Source organism: Manis pentadactyla, chromosome 13 (assembly GCF_030020395.1).
Source record: "Manis pentadactyla isolate mManPen7 chromosome 13, mManPen7.hap1, whole genome shotgun sequence".
Lineage (NCBI taxonomy): Eukaryota > Metazoa > Chordata > Mammalia > Pholidota > Manidae > Manis > Manis pentadactyla.
The window spans coordinates 66987808-67011921 of record NC_080031.1 but is presented as its reverse complement, the minus strand read 5'-3'; the positions used below and the strand labels follow the sequence as shown (position 1 = coordinate 67011921).

General features: G+C 41.1%; 1 protein-coding gene across 2 annotated transcripts in view; it reads right to left on the bottom strand.

Annotated features, from left to right (window-relative positions):
• Positions 1–4454: 4454 nt before the first annotated feature.
• The window catches only part of ALDH7A1 (aldehyde dehydrogenase 7 family member A1), a 45555-nt gene continuing 25895 nt past the window's right edge, over positions 4455–24114 (bottom strand). For both annotated transcript variants that reach the window (XM_036903200.2, XM_036903199.2), the window contains 9 exons: positions 20556–20597; positions 18538–18632; positions 16535–16619; positions 14893–14999; positions 12368–12484; positions 11187–11284; positions 10916–10989; positions 7659–7734; positions 4455–6376 (listed from right to left, as the gene is read on the bottom strand). In XM_036903200.2, coding sequence (XP_036759095.1) covers positions 6322–6376; positions 7659–7734; positions 10916–10989; positions 11187–11284; positions 12368–12484; positions 14893–14999; positions 16535–16619; positions 18538–18632; positions 20556–20597 — 749 coding nt within the window. In that variant the 3' untranslated portion in view covers positions 4455–6321. The remainder of the gene's footprint in view (positions 6377–7658; positions 7735–10915; positions 10990–11186; positions 11285–12367; positions 12485–14892; positions 15000–16534; positions 16620–18537; positions 18633–20555; positions 20598–24114) is intronic.

The following is a 24114-nucleotide window of genomic DNA, read 5'->3' as shown; positions in this document are numbered from 1 at the left end:
AAATATTTGAACAAATCAACATACTCACCATATAACTAGGTCAAAAAAAATATGAGTACTATAAATACTTCCCTAATTTATAAATTTAATGTGAGCCCAATGAAAATCCCAAAGAACTTCTCTTTTCAAAACCTGAAAAATGTGTCTAAATTTCATTTAGGAAAATATGGAAAACATCCTAATAATAGTCAATATTTATGGAGCTCTTACCATGTGTCAGGCACTGTTACTTTTATCATTTTTCTCTTTACAATTGTGTGCAACAGACAATATCATCAGCCCATAGAATGGAAATGTATTCTTTTAGCTGACCAGCATCGTATTTCTTTCTTATGGTAAACTCACTCTGATTTCTCAGTCAAGAGAATTATCCTTCCTTGATTTTGGCATTAGGACTACGAATCCAGGCGTCTTGCTCTACCCAAGCCAAGGGGCAGATAAATGATCTCACAGGCAAATGATTCATGCGAGGCCAATTTGCCTGCTGCTTCACATTTTCAAATGTAAGTGAAGAAAAAAATCATTGACGTTCACTCATTCTAGCAGAGGTACCGAGATACTCGATTTTACCTGCTGTCTAGCTAGACCCCTGGAAGTAAGGAGGCAAGGTGGGAAGGTGATGAGCCCAGAGAGCAACGAGATGACACTATTCATACTTGTAGACTGAAGGGAACGGTGTTGGCAGAATCCCGTGTAGCCGCAGCAGAGGAGACACTTGACAAGATCTGCAGCCATAGGAAAAAGAACAAAACCACCGACAGTCAATCAAGGGCAGGCCAGGAGTGGGGAAATGGGAACCCTGACCTCTCTGATTTTCTACTACTGGCCAAACACAATCAAAAGCCAGAACACGAGAGCCCGGGGGAAGCATCCAGAGATGTCAGCCCTGAAGGGCCAGGAGAGACCACGCTGGTGCACGAATATGCAGGAGCAGAATGTCCGGCCAGCACGCTTTCCAACTTTTTGCTTCAGACAGAATTGGTTTCTGCAGCTTGCAACAAAGCCGTCAAAATGACACACCTCACGTTACAGATAAAAAGTGAAGTTCAAAGACGTTAGGTCATTTTCTGAAGGTCAGAAGTCATATGCGTAGGACTGTAAAACAACTTAAATTTCATAAAAGAAGTTTTTAAAAGCCACAGGACAAAAAAGGCCACAAGAGTTAAGTCAGCCCAAAACATGTAAATGTATACACCCACATAGGTATATACACACACCAGTCACTGATTCGGAATACACAACCTGAAAACAGACGCTGGTATCCACAAGAATTCCACATATTTTAGGAGGCTTCAGTGGAGAAAGGGAAATTCATTTGTCAGATTTGGAGTGGGGGAAATCATTGAATATTTGAAGGAGAAATCAATTTAGATCAAATCATAAACATACCCAAATTCCAAATGATTTAAAGACTTAAATGTCAATACCACAAAGCATTTGTGGGCCCTTCTAATGCAAAAAAACAAAACAAAAACAGTCTCTTTACTTTAAACCCAGAACCCTTTATCCAGTCTTTCTTCAGTGGAGCGGGGAGGGGGAGAGGGTGACAAGGTTTTCCTTTAGATGACTTTTCAAAAATGACCTCCAAAACAACCATTCTCAGGAGATGTCTGCAGGATGAGCTCCAGCAAAAGCAGAGAATTAAAGCAAACAAGAAGAATACACAGGCTCTGGTAAACAAGAGACTCTAATACAGAAGGGCTAGCAGCAAAGGGAAACCCATGGAGATGTTCAATGGCACTGGGAGTAGCCTGTCTGAATGAAGCAGTAGGACAAAGGGCACTTGGAGAGTTGCCCCTAGGAAAATGAAACAAATAAAGGTAAGTTGATACCTGAGTAACTGGCAAATATGAATAGGCATATTGACAGATAACTCAGGCATTTGGAAATAATCAGTAATAGAGATTCTATTACATGAAATGCCTAGAGTAGGTAAATCATCAAGACAGAAAGGAAATGGCGGTTGCCAGGGACTGGGGTGGGGGGTTGGGAGTGGGGTACAGAAGTGGAGAATGACTGCTTAATGCACAGAAAGGTTTCCTTTTGGGTGATAACGTTCTAGAACTAGATAGTGGGGATGGTTGCACAGCTTTGTGAATGTATGAAATGCAACTGAACTGTACACTTTAAAATGGTGAATTTTATGTCGTATTTTACAATAAAAAAGAAAAAACAGATACAGAGCAAATTAAGCACTAAGGGCAATTATTAACTCCAGGAAAAATGAAAGATTAGACAAGAAAGTAGATGTGATTTTAAGGCAGGACTTGGCTTGTCTTAGCAGTCATAATTAAATGATGACTACAGATGTAACCAAAAGCTGAGATATTAACAGAATAGTTAAGGAACAGTAATAGAGGTGAGACAAAGTTTGTTTGGTGAAGCAGTAATATGAAAATTAATCCTTACTTACATCAACAGACAGCATCTGAACTGATGAACTGAAAAATAACAGTATAAGCTTATAAACTATGGAGGCAAATAATAGAAATTGCTGTGAGGGTGGTTGCTCTGATGGGTGGTGCATGGGTGTGTTTTCCTACATACAATAGTAGTAGTATACACAGCAGTAATAGTAGTCTTCCCACACATAACACCAAGGAATTCCCAAACACCAACAGGGTGTCCAAGAACTCAACACAATTCCAATGTTATCTGCCTAGACACAGCACCAGATTCCCCAGGTTAAAGGCTCCGTCCTACAAGGCTGCCCTCCACCCGACTCCAGACGCAGGTCACAAGCCCCAGGCAGTTCCCTGTGCTTCTGACCCACCACCTACAGATTGGAGGTCCCAACAACCTCGCCCTTGGGTTCGATTAATTTGCTAGAGCGGCTCACAGAACTCAGGAAAACACTTACATTTACCAGTTTAATAAAGGTTTCCATAAAGGATACAACAGCCAGATGGAGAGATAGAGGGCAAGGTCCCAGATAAAGGCGTTTCCACCCTTGTGGAGCTTGGGGCCTGGTTCGGTGGCATGTGGAGGTGTTGTGGTTGCCCAAGCATAGAAGCTCCCTCCAACAGAGAAGCAGGACTCAAGACAGCGGTATGTTCTTCCCAGGGGGCTTTGCAAGGGCTTCATTGCATAGTCGATTGACTAAATTATTGGCCACTGGCTTATTCAGCCTCTAGTCCCTGCACCTTGGGCAGGTCCAAAAGTCTCATTACCATCACAAGACACCTATTTCACCTTTAAGACTCTGCAGTGTTTCCAGGAACTGTGAATGAAAACCAGATATACCTGGGAAATGTATTTCTTATGCCTCACTATATCATCGGAGGGAAGCTGCAGGGGTGGGGGAGTGCACATCAGGAGGGAAAAGGAGCAGCTAGTGTTATACGCATTCTAGCCCCATTTGAATTTTTAACTGTACACAAATACTCCTTCTTAAAATATAACTTTCAAGAGAAAGCAGAGGCAACACTTGTAACTTAACTTCCTGAACATAAACTGGAAAAACTGTAAAAGATTAAGTTTCGATTACATGAGAAGTCCAAAACTTCAGCACATCAAAACCTATCAAATTTCTGGGACTAAATTCTTCACACATTCTCTAAAAAACCTTAAAGATAAACAACATGAATAAAATCAAACATGAGCAACTATGTGGAAGGGGTGATAACAGAAGAGGCACAAATCCCCAGCAACCAGGCAGATAAAAGAAATCAGGGAAACAGATAAACAAGTGGTCAGGCAGGTGGACAGGCTGTTGGAGACCATAGGAAGCAAAGTACAGGGAGTACAGAGTACACATCCCTGCCTGGAAATACTGAGAATGGAAACATTTTATACCACTCCCAACAAGCAACCTTCTTCGTGGGAAGGTAGGAGCAAGTCTGAAAGTGCCAGGGGAGGGCAGAGGAGCAGGGACACTGACTGCTCAGGCCCTTCAGCATTCCCAGGGACATAGAATGCCACTGAGAAGGTTCTGTGGCGGCAGAGCAGACGAGGAGGCTTAGGGAAAGGACAGCAAAACCATCCTGATTTCCTTTGAGAACGCTGCCACATCCACTTCGTGTGCTGTCTTCCCAGGAGTGGCTGCCTCCCCAAAGGGACGCTGGGAAGATCAAATCTTCCAGCCCCTCCCCATGGGACCACAAGGGTCAGGACCCTAGGATAAGCAGATGCAACACTCTCCCCAAAGACTGGCAAAGTACAGCGAGATCCTAAGAAACTCAGGGTTCAGAGCAGTGGCAGATGTCAGCAGGCCCACCACAGCTCCTTATGTCCACAATGGGTGCTGCAAATGGGCAGGATGGCTACACCAACGCAGGCAGGGAGGCCAGCACAGGCAGGAGGAGCCCCATAAGCCTGGGAATCAGCAGTGCAGGATGCTCAGAACCTTCAAATAGACATGCCCAGTGGTAATACATACAAATGTACATTTTGACTTCTGCGGTTAAAAATAATAAGCACGTTTTATGTTACATCAGTAAAAAAGAACGAGAGGGCCAATTTAAAGGCAAAAATTTTAATAAACATTATAACATGTCCTTGTTGCTAGAAATGTATGTAGAAAAATTAGTCGTTTCAAAGAAAGCTTTCAGAATCATTTTTAGACTTCTACACCTAAGATCAGAGCTGCCGCCACCATAATCTAGTCTATTTTGAACTTTAAAACATGGAGGATATTTTGGCTTTCAGTGGGACCATCTCGTGACATATTTAAAGAGTCTCTGTTTCCATAATGAAGAGCATCCAAGTGCGCATGGACACGCAGGGGAACGCAGTGGAGGAAAAGGGGTCTGGAAATGCAGAATTCCAAGTACCTGATTCTCTAATATCATTTTCTCTTTTGCTGATTTTCATTTTTCTCAAAGCTACACATTCTGTCAATTCACAGAGCCAAATAGTTCTCAAAGGCTTGTTTTGAAAAGGAGCAACTCTGGTCTCCATGCTGCACCCCCGCCTCCCCCAGGGCAATGCTTCCTCCAGAACTTAGGTCTTCCAAAGCCTACATTATATTTCTTGATTTGAAATTTTAGATATTTCTGGTTTTCTACTGCAGAACATGAAGAACTGTTTACCTTTCTGACCTCTGACTTTCACCCCTGACTTTGTCCTGCCAACATGTTCTGGATCCTCAGCATCTGGGCTTAATATTTGGCTTGATTAATATTCCAGGGTGGCAACAGCATGTCCAGGTGAGCACTAGTCACAGCCGGGACACGGAGCGGATGGTGAACACCTCTCTTTCCCTGTTGTAAGTGGGTAATTGCGTTGTTTTTCATTTGCTTGGCTCTGTGTCATAACTCAACCCCATACTTTCTGCCAATTGTCCAAATCTCTCCACAGATGCTGATGAATCAGGTCACCTACAAACATCACCTCCTTCAAAGGCTTCTGTCCAGTCCAATCTGGCAGGAACAGAGGGAGTGGAGGCTGCTACCCAGCAGGAAGTGCAGGCGGCCAGGAAGACAGGCGAACTGCCAGAGCCGAAGACAGGAAACCCCAGCAGAACCACTCCAGGGGCTCCTGGGCAGCTTCCCCCAGGAGGAAGCAGATTCTCAGCAAAGAGGAGGTGAACTTCCCCCAGTGTACCACTAACACATGCTGACATGCATGATTCTCCACAAACAAATCCAAGGGTGACCGCAGAAGTCTAACAGCTCAACAAAATGGTCTAAGGTTGCTTGAGAAATCCAGATGCACTCTCAACAGAATTCTGCAAGGGCAGAGTCCTCGGCAGGTACAGGTTCGATAGCAGGAGCAAAATCTACATCCACCCTGCAAACCTCTTCTGTGGTGACACATGCCATCATAAGCACAAGAAGGCATAAGGGTGACAATACCCTCAGTCACTTTAAACAGACCAAGTCGTTCCACATGGACACTGTGACATGGTCCTCCACACATAAAGGATACAACTCCCTACCAACCTTTCCAATACATGCTCAAGGAGGTAATGTAAATCGATACTCCCTACAGAAGTCTTTACTCACTCAGATGTTTCTGTCTCTATGCGAAGACTTCATTTTCTTCCCCATTCTGTTCTGTGGTTTTCCAAATTCCTACCATACGTGGCATGTACTATTTTGTCCAAATGATAGAAAAGTAATAAACCTGTAAAAAATCACGAACTACTAGTACCAGAAAAATCTACCCAATCCATTGTTCACCAAATACGCTATGTCACGACAATTTTTGTTTTTTAAAAAAATGCATCTCTCAATTTAGTCAGGCCTCTGGAGATAAGGGATTAGCTACTTTCAGATTGAAAATGATGTATGTATTCAGGTCAAATCTTAATTTTGTCTCCTTCATAAGAGCTGCAAGAAAGTCTAAAAGATTTGAAGTAATGTCAATTTACTATCACCTTTACTGAAACTTAATTCCTTGAGCCAGTGGAAGGTCCTTACTGTAGTTGATGGTACTGAGGGGAAAAAAAAGAACAAATTAAATGAAGGATAGTACATGCACAATAAAGAATATTTTTATGCCATTTAGAAAATGAACAGATCCGTGCATATTAACAAGGTGAAAAATCCAAGTTACAAGTTGGTGAAGAAAAAAAAAATCAGGGTACAAAACAACAATAGTATAAGATCCAGTTTTCTAAAAGAAAAAAAAAAGAGAAAGAAACACAAAAGTCTGGAAAGACACATCTCGTTATTCAGAGTTTCCAGGGCACAAGAATAAGGGGACTATAAACTTTCTTCTTTTGCTCTCTCAGAAACTTCTCCTGAGCTAGTAGGAAAACACAGATATTCTCATTTTGACAGAAATAAACTATGATAATTTAAAAATAAAAGCTTCCCTATTAATTAGTCACCTGGATTTTCCTGAAGGGAAAACTGTGCCCATTAAATGGGTTCTAAAAAGACTGTAGCTAAATGTTTGCCACCATGGTATCAAGAGCACAAGAAAATAAAAAGAATATAACTGACTGCAAAGAATGGGAACCAGACAAGAATTTGAGACTTAACAAGCCACAGTCACAGCCTGTCAGAAGCTCCCACTGGGTTATCTAGGGAGCCAGTGTTGGAAACCCCATCCAGGGTCAGAGTTCATGAGAACCAGTAAAGTGGCTAAGATAGGACCCTCACCCCTGCTCTTTCTACAACCTAACAACACATGGGCCTGACCTCACATACTGTTTTATTGCACTTGCATAAAGCTGTTTCTACACAAGAGGGAGCAAAAACAGTAAAAGTAAAAGAAAGAACCTCTAGTGAACATACCCCAGAAGCAGGCTCCCTCCCCAGCTACCCATGTGCTGGCTGAACAGTCCACACCCAAGGCTCACGCTCAATATTCTGAGAGGTGACGGTCCCAGCTTTAAGCCAGGCCCACAGGCCTCCCGCCTACTCCCTCCCCTACTGCTTCTAAGTGGGCTAGGGCGGTAAATGCATCCCAAAAGAAAACTTAACAGCTTCTTCCACTTTCTCCTGCTGGCTGACCCTGCAACGTCCTGCCCCTATGCTGTCTCTAGATACAGCGAGATGGTTTCACAGTCGAGCCCCGGGCACTGGCTGAAGCTGGACAAGAAGGGGAGAAAAATAACAGTACAAAACAGATGTTCTGGGCGGGGACACCTGGGGTACAGTAGAAAATAAAATTAAATGAAATTGCACAAAGATAGAGGAAAAAGAAGAGTGTAGGAGAACATTTCAACAGCTTTAGTCCAAATCTATCTTCCCAAAGCCTTTTCTTACCAAGTGGACCTTCTCATGTACTGTTTCCAGGCATCACTACCAGACTCCCGGCCTCCGCCAGTGTGCTTTTCTCCTCCTGGAGGAATACAAAAGAAAGCTCTCACCTCCTGAGAACTTTTTTTTTCTCTGTGGACTCCTACTTCACGTCACTGCAATGATGATACCAAAGGAACCCAAGCTACTGGACCCATTACTTCACATGGAGCCCAGAGTTATCTCCTCTGCAAACAAATATTTAAAGGCAGAGACCAAAACAAACAGGAACAAGGAACTAAGAGGTAAAATAAAACAAAATGAATTAAGAGGAAATAGCAATGTGTCAGGAACAGAAGAAAACCCTAAAAATACTCTCACTATTACACCAAGGTGTTAAGAGTGGAAACCTCTGGACAATGGAAACATAATTGTATTTTCTCATTTATGCTTCTCTCTATATAATTTACTATAAGATACATAAACTGCTTTTATAATATTTTTAAATATTATTAATGTCCTTACAGATTACACAAAGATACTGATTCCATAAAACAAGGAAAAGGTACTATTTAAAAGTGTGCCATCAAAGCAAAAGAAGTCAGTCTCAGTGTTGTTATTAGTAAGAGCAAAAGAAAAAAATTAATTAAAAATTAAAGGAAAAATTTGAGGAAATGTCCCATACACAAAACAAAAAGACTTAAAGAGATCAAAAATAGAGAAAAAATAACAAAATTAAACAATTCTTGAAGAGGTATCATTCAAACAGAAGTGCTAGAAATTAAAACAGAGAAAAGTTAAGGGGAAAAACTGTCAAAGAAACACCACTAAATAAAAAAAGAAAAGTAGCAAAAATCTGCCAGCACTAGAAACTATGAGTCCTAACATTCCAAGGCCAATCACTGGCCCACTCACTGTCCAACCAAAACTTTTTATAAAGATCTCCACTGTGTTACTGTGAAATTTCAGGACAATAGATATTTTTGGAAAGAGAAAAAGAAAGAAAGATCAGGAACCAAATTGAATTGGGTTTTTCAACCATAATACCAGAAACCAGAAGACCAATGAGAAGAAAAATTATTACACATTGTGCAGAAAAGGCCCTGCAGGTCTGCTAACAATGGTGCTGGCATCTGGGAACTTGGCTGCTAAACAGTTCCCAACACTGATATAAAACTTACCCTGAATGAGAAGACAGTGTAGCACAAAGACAAGTAGTGACCCTGTGGCATCTTACTATACTGATGGACAATGACTGCAATGGGGTATGGAGGGGACTTGATAATATGGGTGAATGTAGTAACCACAATGTTTTTCATGTAAAACCTTCATAAGAGTGTGTATCAGTGATACCTGAATAAAAAATTTTAAAAAAGATAAAGACAAGTAGAAAAATAAATAAAAATTCCCCTAAATAATAAAGGTATCTCACTGGGCCTGAACTGTTTTTATGCAAACAATGTGGCATATGTTAAACACCCATTTCCTTCGGGTAGTCTGGAACTTGGGTACGTGCTGGGCAAAAGGTGCCTATGTGAACAGCCCCCAGTAAAAGCCTCGAGTGCTGAGTCTCTAACAAGCTTTCCTCTTAGACAGCATTTCACATGGAAGCTGACACAATCCATTGCCAGAATAATTAAGCACATCTCTGTGGCTCTGCTGGAGGAGACCCTTGGCAGCTTGTACCTGATTTCCTCTGGACCTTGCCCCCTGCAGTAATGCCGAATCTTATAAAGGGAAAGGAGGGGGTGTAAGGTTAATCCATTGTAACAGACGGTCAATACATCAAGCCCAAAGTTGCAGAAGAGAGAGCAGTAAAGCACACTACTTAGAAAACTATAGTAAATTAAAGGTAAATTTATGTTTTTGTCTTAGTTAGACTCTCAAAGTACTTGCCTCTGGGAAAGGAGGGGAAGAGGAAAATATGGGCAGAACAGCTTTTTCCATTCTGAGACTTGTTTAAAAACTTTAAAGGTTAACTGTGAAGGCTGAAATGAAGAAGAGTCCGTTAGAGAGAAGGTGTGGCCTGGAAACAGGGACTAAAGGTTGACAAGGAGCAGACAGCCACTCACGAATTCAGGAAATAAACAGCAGAGGGCAGGGGTGAAGGGCTGAACTGAGAGGGAGGGAACATGCCACAGTCTGGACAACGAATAGTGTAGTGTTTGGTCTAAAATATGTAAAAGAATGCCTCTAATTATTTAAACTGTTACAGGTATTAATGCACATTGATTTTGCTTCTATTTATAACAAAAACAAGGCAATCTGTTTTTACTATACTTTGGAGCATTTTTAATAAGTAAAACTTTTTATGTGATTGTTGGGAAGGGCTTTCTAAAAAAATCCATTAATACTACTGCTACTAAGTTTAAGCATTAAGAACTCAGGGCACCTGCCTCCTGAGTCCTCACATGGCCAAGAGAAAATAGGAGCAGGGCTCAGTGAAAAGAAACATCTTAGTATTTTATCTAAGATAAAGATAATATTTACTATTTACCATGCCCGTTTGCAAATAAAAAACAGAATTTTTCATGTGAGGCTTTCTGGCTAATAAAGCAGGGATGTTTTATCTTTTTTGGGTCATGGACTCTCTCCCCAGAAAACAGATGGCCTCATTTCACAGGGTCACATAACTCAGGTTAAGGGCCCCTGCTCTCACGCCATGTCATACCTGAGGATAAAACGCAGGACCTTGGACAGTAACTCTGACTATGGAGCATAAACTCTCTCAGGCATGTTAGGCCAGATAAGATTATTATTTCAGCTTCTTGGTCACACTTTTCTAAAAGCTACTATTGCTTTTCTTTTGCCATTCATTATGGACTGAATTGGGCTTTTCAACCACAACACTGGAAACCAGAAGACAATTGTGTCCCTTCGTAAAATTCCTACATCAAAGCCATACCTCCAAACCTTGGAATGTGCCTATATATGGCAACAGGGCCTTTAAGGAGCTAATTACAGCTAAATGAAGTCAGAAGGGTACGGCCCTAAACAAAGAGGGCTGGTGTCCCTGTGAGAAGAGGAAGAGACACCAGGGATGGGAGTGTACAGAGAAAAGACCATATGAGGACTCAGGAGGCAGGTGGCAGTGTGCAAGCAGGAAAAGAGGCCTCAGAGGAAACCAGATGTGCCAACACCTTGACCTTGGACTTCTGGCCTCCAGAACTATGAGAAATGCATCTCTGCTCTTTCAGCCCCCTAGTCTGTGGTATTTTGTTATGGCAGCTCTAGCAGATGAATACACTGCCTAACACAGAAAGAAGAAACAATTCTCTACATACCAAAGGCACCTCCAATCTCAGCCCCACTCGTTGGAATATTGACATTTACGACCCCACAGTCCGATCCTTTGGGTCTGTGTGTAAAAAGGGAAGCACGGTGAGTGCAATGTACAAGACAGTAAGAAACAAGAAGTTCAAACAAGACCTCTTAAGACTCTCAATGCTGAAAAAAATAGACTTTCAACTATGATGGTTTCACTTTCTTTGTTTAAAGTCCAGTCACAACACAAATCAGACTCATGGAAGTTTGCAAAATAGACAAAAGTTATACCCAAGCCAGCGGAAAATTCTGCCCAAATCCTTTGTAAAGATGCTACTTGAAAGTCCCTGTTTTACTTCATTATTCCATGCAAAGACCTCCTCTTCATTCTAAAAGGACAGACGTTAGAATCTGTTAGATGACAGCGTGTTCAGGTCAAAGTTCACTGACAGGATATTTCATGAGATGTACCAGCACAATTTTTATGCACAAAGAAACTGAAGAGTCAACATTTTACTAATTTTATGTTTCTCATGCAGATCTCTGTGGGGTTTTTCCCTTAACTGTACTTTGAGAAACACAGGTGAGTACATTTTCCTTTTAAGCTCCTGCATATAATAACTAGTATTTACTGCGCTCTTATTATATCCAGACACTGTCCTAGGCATTTAACATGCGTTTAGTTATGTAATCCTCACAGCAGGTTTATAATAGCCCCGATTTACAGATTAGGCAAAAGAGGCTAAATAATTTGCTCAAGAATTCGTAGACACACATACACACACACACACACATACACACACACACACACACACACAAAACATGAAATTATACTCTCTCATCACCATTACGTGAAACAGTGATAAGACAATATAAAGAAAGATTCTAAAAGATGCTATTATATAAGTGCAACAGGTGCAATTCTCATTATCCCTTAACTGTTAATCATAGTGTATTCAAAGCTTGATCTGACCTCTAAATAGTCACTGGCACAGCCAGGGCCTGCCTCACGCAGGGGAAGGAGACCATCTAGTTATCTTCTTCTGTTAAAAGCACCACAGCCTGACTTCTGATACAGGTTGCAACTGTAGGTCTTCACATCACCCCTTGATTTGTCCACTGATACTGAGCATTCAGGCTATCAAACTATCTGGTCCCTTTATATAGAAGCTGACTTTGAGGACCATGCAGCTCGGAACCAGGTGATGACAGCTGAGGTCTGCATTCTCCATAAATTCCAACACTGGTCCTCAGTTTCTCTCGGATGCCCGGGCAGCTAGCTCGACATGCAAGGTGTAAAGGGTTCATCTCATCATGGTTAATCCTTAAATTTTTTCAAATTTCTACTAATCAGAGTGACTTCCCAAAACTTCCATAAAAGCTCATCAAGTCAAATTTAATATGCCTTCATTTTCTTCTAGTCTTCTCAAATGTTTCAACATTAAATGAGAAAAAAAAGAATCTACGCATACCTTGAATTTAAAGACATAAAGAATTGGAGCAAAAGTCTCTGTGTGTGCAATGGAAGCATTGTGAGCGAGACCTGTCACAATTGTCGGTTCTACGTAATTCCCAGGGCGATCCATAACCTTCAGCAGAGAAATGAAATAAGAAGAATGAAAGCATTTTGTTTTTCTGATACTTGGGGTCAGAGGAAACGATCTTGGCCTATACTTAGAAGAAAAAAGTAAACACAGGTGAATTATTTCCTGAAAATAACTTCCCACCATGAATAAACATTCTCTCTGCTTCCTATTGGTTCTTAGTTGGTCAGAGAAAAACAGAAAAAAGGAGTCAAGGCTAGAGCACTGGGCCATGTGTGACAACCAAGTTACACTGAAACAATACAGGTGGTTATTTTTAAATGTATATAGTTTGAAAATAGGTCATCTATACCCACTGTATTACAGACTGTAGCATCCCCACCCTCAAATTCATATGCTAAAGCTTTCACTCCCCAGTTGACTGAATTTGGAGACAGCACCTTTAAGGAAGTAATTTAAGTCAAATGAGGTCACGTGAGTGGGGCCCTAATGTGACAGCATGGATATTCCTGTAAGAGCAAGAGACCCTGGAGCCCTCTCTTGTGCACCCGGAAAGGCCACAGGATTCCGGGGGAAGGCGACCGTACACATTCCAGGAGCAGAGGCCTCAACAGAACCCAACTCTGCCAGCACCTTGATTTGGGGCTCAGCCTCCAGACTCTGAGGACAAGGAACTCCTGTTGTGTGAGGGACCCTGTGCTTTTGTGTTACAGCAGCCCTAGCAACTAATATGCATGGCACAAACATCAAAAGGGTACACAGGTTACACTCTACTCACCAACCTCCACATAACAAAACTACTAGCTCATGTCCACTTAACTAATGCTTGCTTTTCCTTCTATGAAATATTTTGATCCCCACAAAGCTGCCCTGGCTGGTAGGCTGACTTTCCGGTGTGCCTAGGAGATTCGGCTCTCACACTGAGCTGTCTGTCACAAGAACTGACGGTATTTACTCCCAATCCTGTGCATGGAGGCTGCATTTGTTACTGTAATGCCATATTGCATTACATAACTTAAATAAGTATTACACAAAGAAAAAAAAAGATCTGAAGTTGAATGTTTTAGAAAAAGTTATGAATGAGTAACAAAATTACAATACACATACACACCTCTGTCCAATTAGATGAGTAACAATGGTAAGGGGTTTAAAGAGGAGTCTATTCTCAGATAGCTTAGCAAGAGACTCAGTTCTCAGAATTTTAAAGAAAGTAAAGTAAGTTATAGATAATAAATGATGTGCATAGCTTATGCAAGGATGAAGACAAATTCCTATCATACATGAAGAAAACACTTTGGCTCTCCATTGAAGGAATCAGTCAAATGTAATTATATGTGTAAAGTTAAAATAAAATATCTTTCATAGGTTTCTCTTTTCATGTCAGTTATCTTTGCTGCAAGTATTTTTGCAGCATTACCAATTGGCCACTAAGGCAATTTGGCCCTCAGAGATAAACAGAAAATTAAAGAGGACATTCATTAAAAAGGACAAAATGAAACATGAAAAATGAATAAAATTAAGAAGACTTTATCGTGAAATCCAAAATATCTGACTATATTCAAAATATAGAGTGTAGAGTCATGGAAATACTGAGCAAATAACGGATTTTATTTTGTGGATGCTACCTAAGCACCTGTCTTCAAAGTCTTTCACTCAGTGTGACCTATTCTTTTTGCTCAGCATTGCACTTTTTCTCGCTAAAATTTCTTCCTTCGTTAAGGAGGTATCACTTTCTAAATATTAGGATGCATAATTATAACTGAGTTTTCTATTGTGTTGTGAAAACACTGTTGTTCGTTCTTAGCATATTGTCACATGTCCATTGATACCCATTCCAAAGTTCTACGGGAAGTATATGGGTTCAAAACTGTGCCACTGTATAGACCATTACAAGGGCTAAAATTTATATAATTATATGATATAAATGTTATATGATTTATATAATATAAAAAGGGGAGTGCTGTGCCAATGCAGTAATGAAACCAAACTACCAACCAGTTATTTCTTTACCTTCTAAACTGCCTTATGGCCAATTAAGTTACGCAATTAAAATGTTTTCGGTAAAACTGTTTGCAGCAAAGACATTTACAGCAGAACTATCTAGAACCATTTTTTGATTCCCTGCCTTAACTTTCCAAAATAATCAGTAAATATGGACTCTTAAGTGCTCAGATTACAAAGTCCCCAACTGTACCATGAAAAGGTCTCCCTTCGTACAAATTCCCAGAGACTCAATTCAAAGGCAACCGTGGTTCTGAGTTTCTCGTGTGTCCTTCCAGAAATGTTTGCCACATTTTACATTGTCACTCTTTAAAATATGTATTCCGCCCTTATAAAAGGGATGGAGAGAGAAAGATGGCAGCTGGGGACTCTTGACCAATTTGCCCAGGGCCTGCTTGTGCCTAAGGGGATGTCAGTAAAAATCTGTGATGAGCTCGCCAAGTTTTCGTTACCTTGCCACCATAAACCACCGTGCCACCTTCTTTCTTCGCTTCTTCCACTGCTCCAAGGAACATGCTCACTGCCTGCTTGGTGTGGAGCGGCCCATAGAGAACATTAGCTGGAGAGAAAAAGGAATGCTCTTCATTTCACCCCAAGTAACATTGTTTTATTAACAGAACAGCTTTCCCATCAACAGCCCAATCCCTTCACATGTTCTTGTAGTTCAGAGCAGAAGTCAGCAACCTTTCTTTGGCAAGGGCCAGACAGTAAACACTTAACACTTTGCCTGACATCATGGTCTCACCGCATCCAGTGCTGTGTGAAGGCGGCCACAGAAGACACAATAACGGGTGTGCTGTGTCTGCACTCTATAGAAACAGGCGACAGGACAAACCTGTCCACCGCTGGTTTAGAGGAATGGCTGTCAGCAAATCAGAGCGCAGCATTAAAAATACAGGATCCCGAGAAAGACAAATACCATATGATTTCACTTATTTGTGGAGTATAAAAACAAAGCAAAATGGAAGGTATAGAACAGTAGCAGACTCAGACACTGAGAAGGGACCAGTGGCTACCAAGAGTGAGGGGTTAGAGCAGGTTGGCAGGGAGGGGATAAGGGGCACAACAATTCGCATCGCAACATAAGCAGGTCATGGGGACTGTAGCGCAGCACTGAGAACACAGTGATTCTGTAAGATCTTTCTGCGTCGATAGACAGTGACCACACTAGAGGGGTTGAGGATTTGATAACGTGGGTAACTGTTGAACCACTGTGTTGTACATTTGAAACCAAAATAAGACTGTATATCAATGATACTCAAATTTAAAAAAAGAAAAAATAAAGGATTCATTCAAGCATTGCAAGTGCTCATGTACCAAGAACTTCAGAGGCTCAGCAGTCAGTGTGCAACTTAAGGGGGAGAGACGATGCTGTGGATGGCTGCCAGAAACCAGAGAATTAACAGTGGCCCCAGGGGAAGAAGGAATATTCACACAGGCTTCGGGGAGAAGGTGGCATTTTAGCAGAGAGCTGGCTGTGGGCAGAGTTGAGTGAAGAGCATCTCCAGCAGAGAGAGCAGCAGGATAGAGCCTGGAGCGCTGGAAGAAGGTTGCAGAAGCTGGAGCTCAGGAAGCAGGGAGGCAGATGGTACGTGGGAGGGCAGAAGGTGGGTAGGGAAGGAGGCAGAGGTTAGGCCATGGAAGACCGTGAGGCTGCTAAAGAGGGGGTCACAAGGCATCAGGTTTTAGCTGAAGGGCAATGAGAAGCACTGGAGTGTATTAAGCAGAAGAGTAAGTTATGTAATTTGATTAACCCCAAAAAAGTCACTCCGGTTACTGTGGAAGAGGGAAAAGTTAGCTGGTGACGCCTGCAGCCTTCCAGGAGAGAGGACGGTGGCAGTCTGGACGAGGGCAAGGACAAAGCTTCCTCACAAACTCACCCTGTCTGAACACCGCCTCCCGGGCTCACCCACCAGCCCACATCAGGCACTCGGGATCCCAATGCAGGAGCAGCAGCACCACCCCAAATGCCCGATTATCTGCTTCACACGCCCTTGGGCCTCGCAGGGAAGGGGAAAAAACACTAGAAGTTCAGAAACACTTATCACACCAGCTTTCGAAAAGGAACATCTTTGAAATCAACCAGATACTCACAGTCCCATGGGTTCCCAACACGGACCTGCGCATAGGCCTTTTTAAGTCTAGTTACAACTTCATCGTGGATGCTTTCATGCAAAAACTAGGTGGAAAAAGAACCATGCAAGGGAATAGTCAAATAAATGTACAATTTGTTAACAATATACAAGTGTTCTCAATAGACTGACGTGTACTTAATAGTTGTTGCAATACTGTAATCTCTGAGAACAAAAGCAGACAGAAGTTATGTGTCTATTTTTTAATCATGTAATTTCTAATCTTAACTACACGGAGACAATCATTTCCTCTATTACTGGGGGTGGGGGGGAATGTTAGAATACTATTATAAGCCATGTCTTTATCAAGTTTCCAAGACCTACTTGGGCAAGTTTCACAAATCAATTATGCCTGTTTCTAGTCCTTGGCGTTTGATGTCTTAATTAGCAGAGAACCCCAAGTACTATCTGTCCCGCGCTAACTGTATGAGTTGTGAGCACTTGCCACAGTGGTTTGCTAGCCTACCTTTGCTGTGTAACCACAATGCCCTGAGTCTCAGGCCAAGTGGGTCCCCAGAGCAAGGCCTTCACCAGGTGAGGACAGCCCTTAGGCTCACTCTGGGTGGGATGTGGACTCCACGCTGTGTGCCCAGGGGTGGAAGTCAACTTGCCAGGCCATCCATTCTCTGGGTTGGCCTCCATGTGGCAAATGGACTAACATAATCTTGGAGAGGTACACTGTACTGGAAGGGATTTTTCTACATACGACTAACAGTCCCTATGGTTATCGATCTGGGCAATGACGAACAGTATCCTCTAATATTTAACATCAAATATAAATGTGTACTTGTGCCAAGATACAAAGGAACAATCAAAGTTGGCTGAATAGGGCAATGCTTGACTTCTATATCATTTCATATTTTACCAGTTAATTCAATTACAGACATTGGGGAATGCTCCTATTTCCTTCTTAGCATTAATGTACTAAATGTTTAAGGCAAACAGATTTAATAAATGGTAAGTACTCTATGAACGCATAAATCTTAAATTTTTTTGAGAATGTCAAGTATGGGAAAACAAAGGAAAGATTTCATTTATGGTAAAATAGAAGGGAAAAAATGACAAAGAAAGCTATGGGAAAAATAAAGACTTAATTTCACTTTATCTTTTATCTTATTCTAATGAATTTAGATTATGTCAAAGAATTTGTTCATACATGTTGTGGGTACAGAGTAGAAACCCAAAACCAATTCACCATAATTCAATTGTTAGATGGTTTTTAAATTACAGGAGGAAAATTCACCATTAGTAAAAAATGGCAAATGTAGCCGAATGCTGTACCTAATCAAAGTTGGTTTGGTTCTAGTACACAGTTTTTCAGTACCATGAAAATCAAGGTTGTATCACACACAAAACTGAAATCCAGCTCAAATCTAAGTGTAGAGATTAAACTTCCCAAACCCACCCACATCGAAGCTAACCACATCTCTGTATGTATCTCACTTAATATTAATGCGTCCTATATATGTGTAAATACTATTCACACAGAGAGAACATACCTACATAGTCCATTTGCTTTTCCATAAACCATGTCACATCAAGTCAAATCTAAGACTTGACTTATAGACCAAAAATTAAAATCCTTAAAATGTTTTACATGTAAAATGTTTTTATAAAAAAGCCAGGCCAATAGTTCTCAAATTTTTCAAATTTTCTGCTTGTTTTATTCCCTATGTGACACCAGACTTTATCTATAATGTTTAGGTGTCGGATTGAAAATAGGTCTCATCAACCAGTCCAGTTCCTACCAATGAGTGTGAGCCCACTTTCGGAGGGGAAAGCAGAGTCCCTGGTTGATAAGCAACATCTGCCATGAGCACAGGATGCAATGGGAGGGCCATATATTTGCCAACCACTTCTAGAGAACACATTTCTAGCAGTACCTCTGACATTTCCCCAACAGTACACGTTACCAAGTGGTGCTTAAAGAGCAGGACACTCTGACTGCCCGCGCCAACTACTCACCAGGCGCCTCGCAGTGGTACACCTCTGGCCAGCTGTCCCCACAGCCGCAAAGAGAGCTGAAGGAGTGACTAAGCTGAGATCCGCATCCTCAAAAGCTTAGAGAAACACAAACACACCCGTCAGTGCTGCAAAGAGGCAGACAAGGTACCTGCTGACTGGCATAAATGTGCCCTTAGAAAATGCAGGAAGAACCTCCCAACTATCCTGTCATAGACCAGAAGCACACTACACTGCAGATGCAGCTCTTCTTCCAAGGACAGTTATATGAGAATAGAGTGGTGAGCTCTATGGTCCTTACCAGAGCACTGATCTCAGTGGAGCCTCCTTCTTTCATCTCCCGAAGCTTCTGATGCCAAGCCTCCTTGGTACCCTCCCTGTGATCTCTTCTCTAAGACCACCATCTGTTGTGTCAGCCTTACTTGCCTCCAGTATCACACCCAGGCCCATTTTGATGCCAGCTTCCCTGGGTCCACAGAGAGAGCAATGGGGCCCTCCTGATCATCACCACCATCAGACCACGCTCTCTACCATCAGCACCCTCACCCACATCAGTCCATTTCCTTAAATGCCTCCTGCCACCCATCTACAGAAGCTTTTCCAAATCTCTGAAACCCCTCAGGTTTACTCCTGCACCACATGACCTCACCCCCTACTTCACAGAAAATCTAAAGTGACCCTTTCCTGCTGCCTCTGTTCCTCTTTAGAGATCAAGGCAAAAATCACTTTCAAATTCCTCTCTTTTGTCTATTTTTCCCCCTCCTCTTCTGCCCACTAAAGAAAAAACTAGCAGAGTTTTTACAAGGCCAACCCTTCCACTGATATGATTTGTAATTCCTTCCTTCTTGCCTCTTCCAGAAACTCAGTCACAATCCCCTCTTTCATCTACAGTGTTTCTCTGTCCGACTAAGAGCATTCTCAGATTAGCAGGACGGTGAGGGAGGTGTTCGTGCAACCCAGCAGACCAGGGCTTGTGTGCACCTCCACCATTTTCTAGGAGTGTCAGTTTACCTTCGTAAGCCTCAGTTTTCTCATCCATAAAGTGGGATAACAATGTCTGGGGGATAACAAGTAACAGTCCAGGAGTGAAGGAAAGAGCTGTGCTTTGGGGTCTGAGCACTAGGATACAAAAGTTGGCTCTGTCACTTGCTAGCCTGTCACATCAGGCACATAATCATTTTAAACCTCAGAGTGTCTCCCTCAAATGAGATTAATAATGACATCTACCTCCTGGATTATCACAGGGAATCAATGAAATAATGCACATAAAAAGCTGAGCACAGTACCCGGCAAATCCCAGTGCTCCCTAAATGCTAACATTTTTAAATGAACCCTCGCTTTAACCAGGTTAAAAGTACATCCAGAACAAACCATTCAGGTGAACACCACAAATATATAGGCATTTAAACATGATGACAATTATGGTGGTATACAAGTTGGCAAAATTTTGCTTTATTATCACAAAACTCCACATTTCTATTGATTCTCAACCTACTGATGTTCACTATGTTATCAAGAAGTTTTACTGGTTGACTATTGCCTTTTATGCCAAACAACAGAAAAAGAGAATGAAGCAATCTCCAAGCCTATAGGGAAGTGATAAAATGCCTTAAGGAAGTGCTCCTTCCCAAAATAAAAGCACTCAATATTCCACTAAAGGCAAACAGTTTTCAAAATCTCACAGAATAAACAAGTCATGTAAGGATTACTTATTATAGATAAACATGTGGCCTGCTTTCAGAAAACAAAAGAAGGAAAAATAAGAAACACTGCCACACTGTAAGGTTTCATACCCAGGTTCTAAGCCCAGGTGACATTTTACAGACATGAACACCACTCCTTCCTAGTTACCTCCATCTCCAAACCATTGTGTCCTGTCTCACAAGTAAAATTCCTACACATGGGAATTAGGACTTGGGTACCTGTAATGTGGAAGGGATGAGTTCCTACACAAGTTCATATATGATATATATAGTTACTGAAGTTATTTTGAATGGAACACAAAGAAAGGGCAGCCTTACCAATAATGGCATTGTTTCCTCCGAGTTCTAACAAACTTCTCCCTTAAAAAATATAAACACAAATGAATGTCTTTTTCAGTGTTAATGCACATTGCTATAGGGCCTGAATCAGAGCCTAACCCAGTTGTTTTATTTTCTGATTTAAAATGTAGCATGAGCATTGCATCTGTGTCAGATTTTCTGATCTTAATAATTATAGCACAGTTGTATGACGGAATGTCTGTCCTGATGGCATGTTCTTAGGAAATACACCCAAATGCACCCATAGTGTGTGTGTGTGTGCGTGTGTGTGTGTCTGGCTTTGTGTTGCTTGAGGGAAAAAATGGGGGCAGAATGTAAGCCACTGGTGAATATCTTATTAAAGCGTATATAGGAATACTTTGTACAGTCTGTTTTTCTTCAAGTTTGAAATGTCCCAAAAAACCCCACTTAGTGTAAAACGGTGCAGTCACTGTGGGAAACTATAGGACAATTCCCAAGAAATTAAACAGAGAATTGCCATAGGATCTAATGACTGTACTGTGGGGACTTTACCAAAAGCAGGGAAGACAGGGACTTGAACAGGTGTTTGTACAGCCAGGCTCATAGCAGCATTATTCACAACAGCTAAGAGGTGGAGGCAACCCAAGCATCATCTATTGACAAATGAATGGATAAACAAAATGTGGTCTATATAAACAATGAACTATTATCCAGCCTTAAAAAGGAAGGAAATTCTGGCACATGCTGCACAGGGATGAACCTAAAGGCATTATGCTAAATGAAATAAGCCAGTCACAGAATAACAAATAGTGTGTGAATTCTACTTATAGGAACTTCTTGTAGTCAAATCCACACAGACAGAAAGTAGAATGGGGGTTGCCCAGCACCAGGAGAAGACAGAAATGGGGAGCTAGTTTTTCATATGCATAGAGTTAAAACAAAACAGTGCTGGAGATGGAAGACAGCGATGGTTGCACAACAATGTAAACATATTTAATGTCACAGAACTGTACACTTAACATTGTTTGAAACAGTAAAATTTGTCATTTTTAACAAAAAAAAAGTCAAAAATTCTGTGCTCATTATAGAAAACAATACAAAAAAACAAAGTATCAAGCAGGCAAAAAACTATGGTCCATGGGTTCACATGAACTCTCTCCTCCTACATGGAATACCTTCCAACCTCTTTCCTATGCATTTATATTTAGTTGAGATCATACTACCTAATTAACTTTGCTTTATTTTCTAAATTACATCTTATACCTTTCCCCTAAGTTATTAGGAGCTGTTTAAAAAAATCAGTGCAGAGTATCCTATCACAACCATACACCAAATTTTATTTAGCTACTTCTCTAGTGTTGAATATATTTTTTATTGATTATCTACGCCTTGATCATTGACTTAAGTCAGGGCCAAACAGCGCCGAGTATTAGAGTTCCAGATATACATTGCCAACTTACATTCCCGGAAAGCTATACAGCAAATTACAAATGCAATTCTTACCTTACATTCCCCAGCATAAAGATTTGAGATTTGTTTGCCTCAATTTTTAGAGCTGTGTTTACATGATCTTTTAAACACAAGTTTAGTTTCCCTTAAATGCACTTTAAAATCAGCTCCTGTGCTCTCTCAGCTTGCACCTGGTTGGAGGCAACCTGCTAAACAGACTAAGGTCAGGACTGTCCATAAATACAGGTCCCGTTATGGTGCCTCCCTCAGGAAACCAGTGAGGAAAATTGAGGACACTGGCTCCTTTTGTGGCAAAACCAAGACGAAGAGATGAGCTGTGGGAGTCTGGCCCTGTGGTTCCTGCCTGAAAACAGCAGCTGGTGGTGCCTGGACTCACACCATGTCTACAGCCACAGTGAAGTCAGCCACCGGGAGACTGAAAGAACCAAAAGGCCAGGAGGAGTGCCACCGTGTAAAAGCATTGATAGACAGTAAGAAACAGGTTAACAGCATGTGACAAAAATAAATAAATAAAACTAGCGTCTACGTAAATAACAGTTTCTTATTTGTGGTACTACGAGATGGGACAATAGGGATGTTCTCACCTCTACCGCGCTGAAATGGTTAAACATCAAATGAACGTTAATTATAAGGAGCTGGAGTCTGTTATTGTCAAAAGTCACCAAGTGTCACATCTGTTGTCTTGGCTGCAACACTGGACTGAATGACAGCTTGCTGCCTACAGAACAGCACTCGACCAGATGCCTTTAAGAAAAGGAAGGAACCCTAAGACTCTACACCTAACTCTGCTCCTCTGCCTGGCTTCAAGCGATGTGTGGCGGAGATGGGCCCTATACTTTCTACAACCTTCCGGTTCTCTCTGTGCTTCTAACCACACTCATCACCCCCCACCCCCTCCAAGAAAAGCACCTGTAACTTAAGACAGGCACATACATTTTTAAAAAATTGTATTCCCACTAATGGTGTTATTAAGAGAGAACACGAACTGCTGCTTTGAGGAAGAGAAGGGAGGAGGAAGTGAAGATGAAATCTTGTGGGAGGAGAGGAGTGAGATCAATGATCTTAAGCACAATGGCAGGTGCTTATTGGCCATTTGTACATCTTTGAAGAAACATCAACTCAAATGCTTTGCCTATTTTTTCAGTTGGGTTATTTATCTTTTATATTATTATAATATATGTATTTTATATATACTACAATTATATATATATATGTACCTTACATATATATTCTTTATACTACCTTATCAGATAAAGGATTTATAAATGTTCTCCCATTCTGTCGGTTATTCTTTTCACGTTTTTTTTTTCTTTTCATGTTTTTGATGGTGTCCTTTGAAACCAAAAGTTTTTAATTTTGGTGATGTCTATTTTTTTTTGTTGCTTATGCATTAGGTATCATATCTAAGAAACCATTGTCTAATGCAAGGTCACAAAGACCTATATTTTCTCCTAAGAGGTTTTTATAGGTCTAGCTCTTGCCTTTAGGTCTTAGATACATTTTGAGTTAACTTTTGTGTAAAAGATGAGGTAGGGATCAACTGTGTGTGTGTGTTTGTGTGTGTGTGTGTATGTGTGTATATGTGTGTGTGTGTGTGTGTGTGTGTGTGTGTGTGTGTGTGTGTGTGTGTGTGTGTGTGCAGTGCCTCAGCATCATTTGTTGAAAAGACTATTGTTTCCATTGAAATGCCTTGGCAACCATGTCAAAAATCAATTAACCATAAGTACAACATTTTATTTCTGGACTCTCAATTCTATTCCACTGATCTTTATGTCTATCTTTATGCCAGTACACACAGGCTTAATTACTGTACTTTTCTAGTAAGTTTTGTAATCAGGAAGTGTGAGTCCTCCAACTTTGCCCTTCTTCAGGATTTTCTCGGATATTTGGGGTCCTTAGAATTTCATGTGAATTTTATAACAAGCTTCTCAATTCCTACAAATTCTGAAGGGGCAGACATTTTGAAAGAGCCTGTAATGAATCTGTACTGATTTTGAGCAGTAACATAACTAAATTTTCCAAAAAGTGAAAATGGGATGACTTTATATTTATTTAGGTCTTCTTTAAACTTGTATTTCTTTTGTTGATTTTACTTGTAAGTACTTTA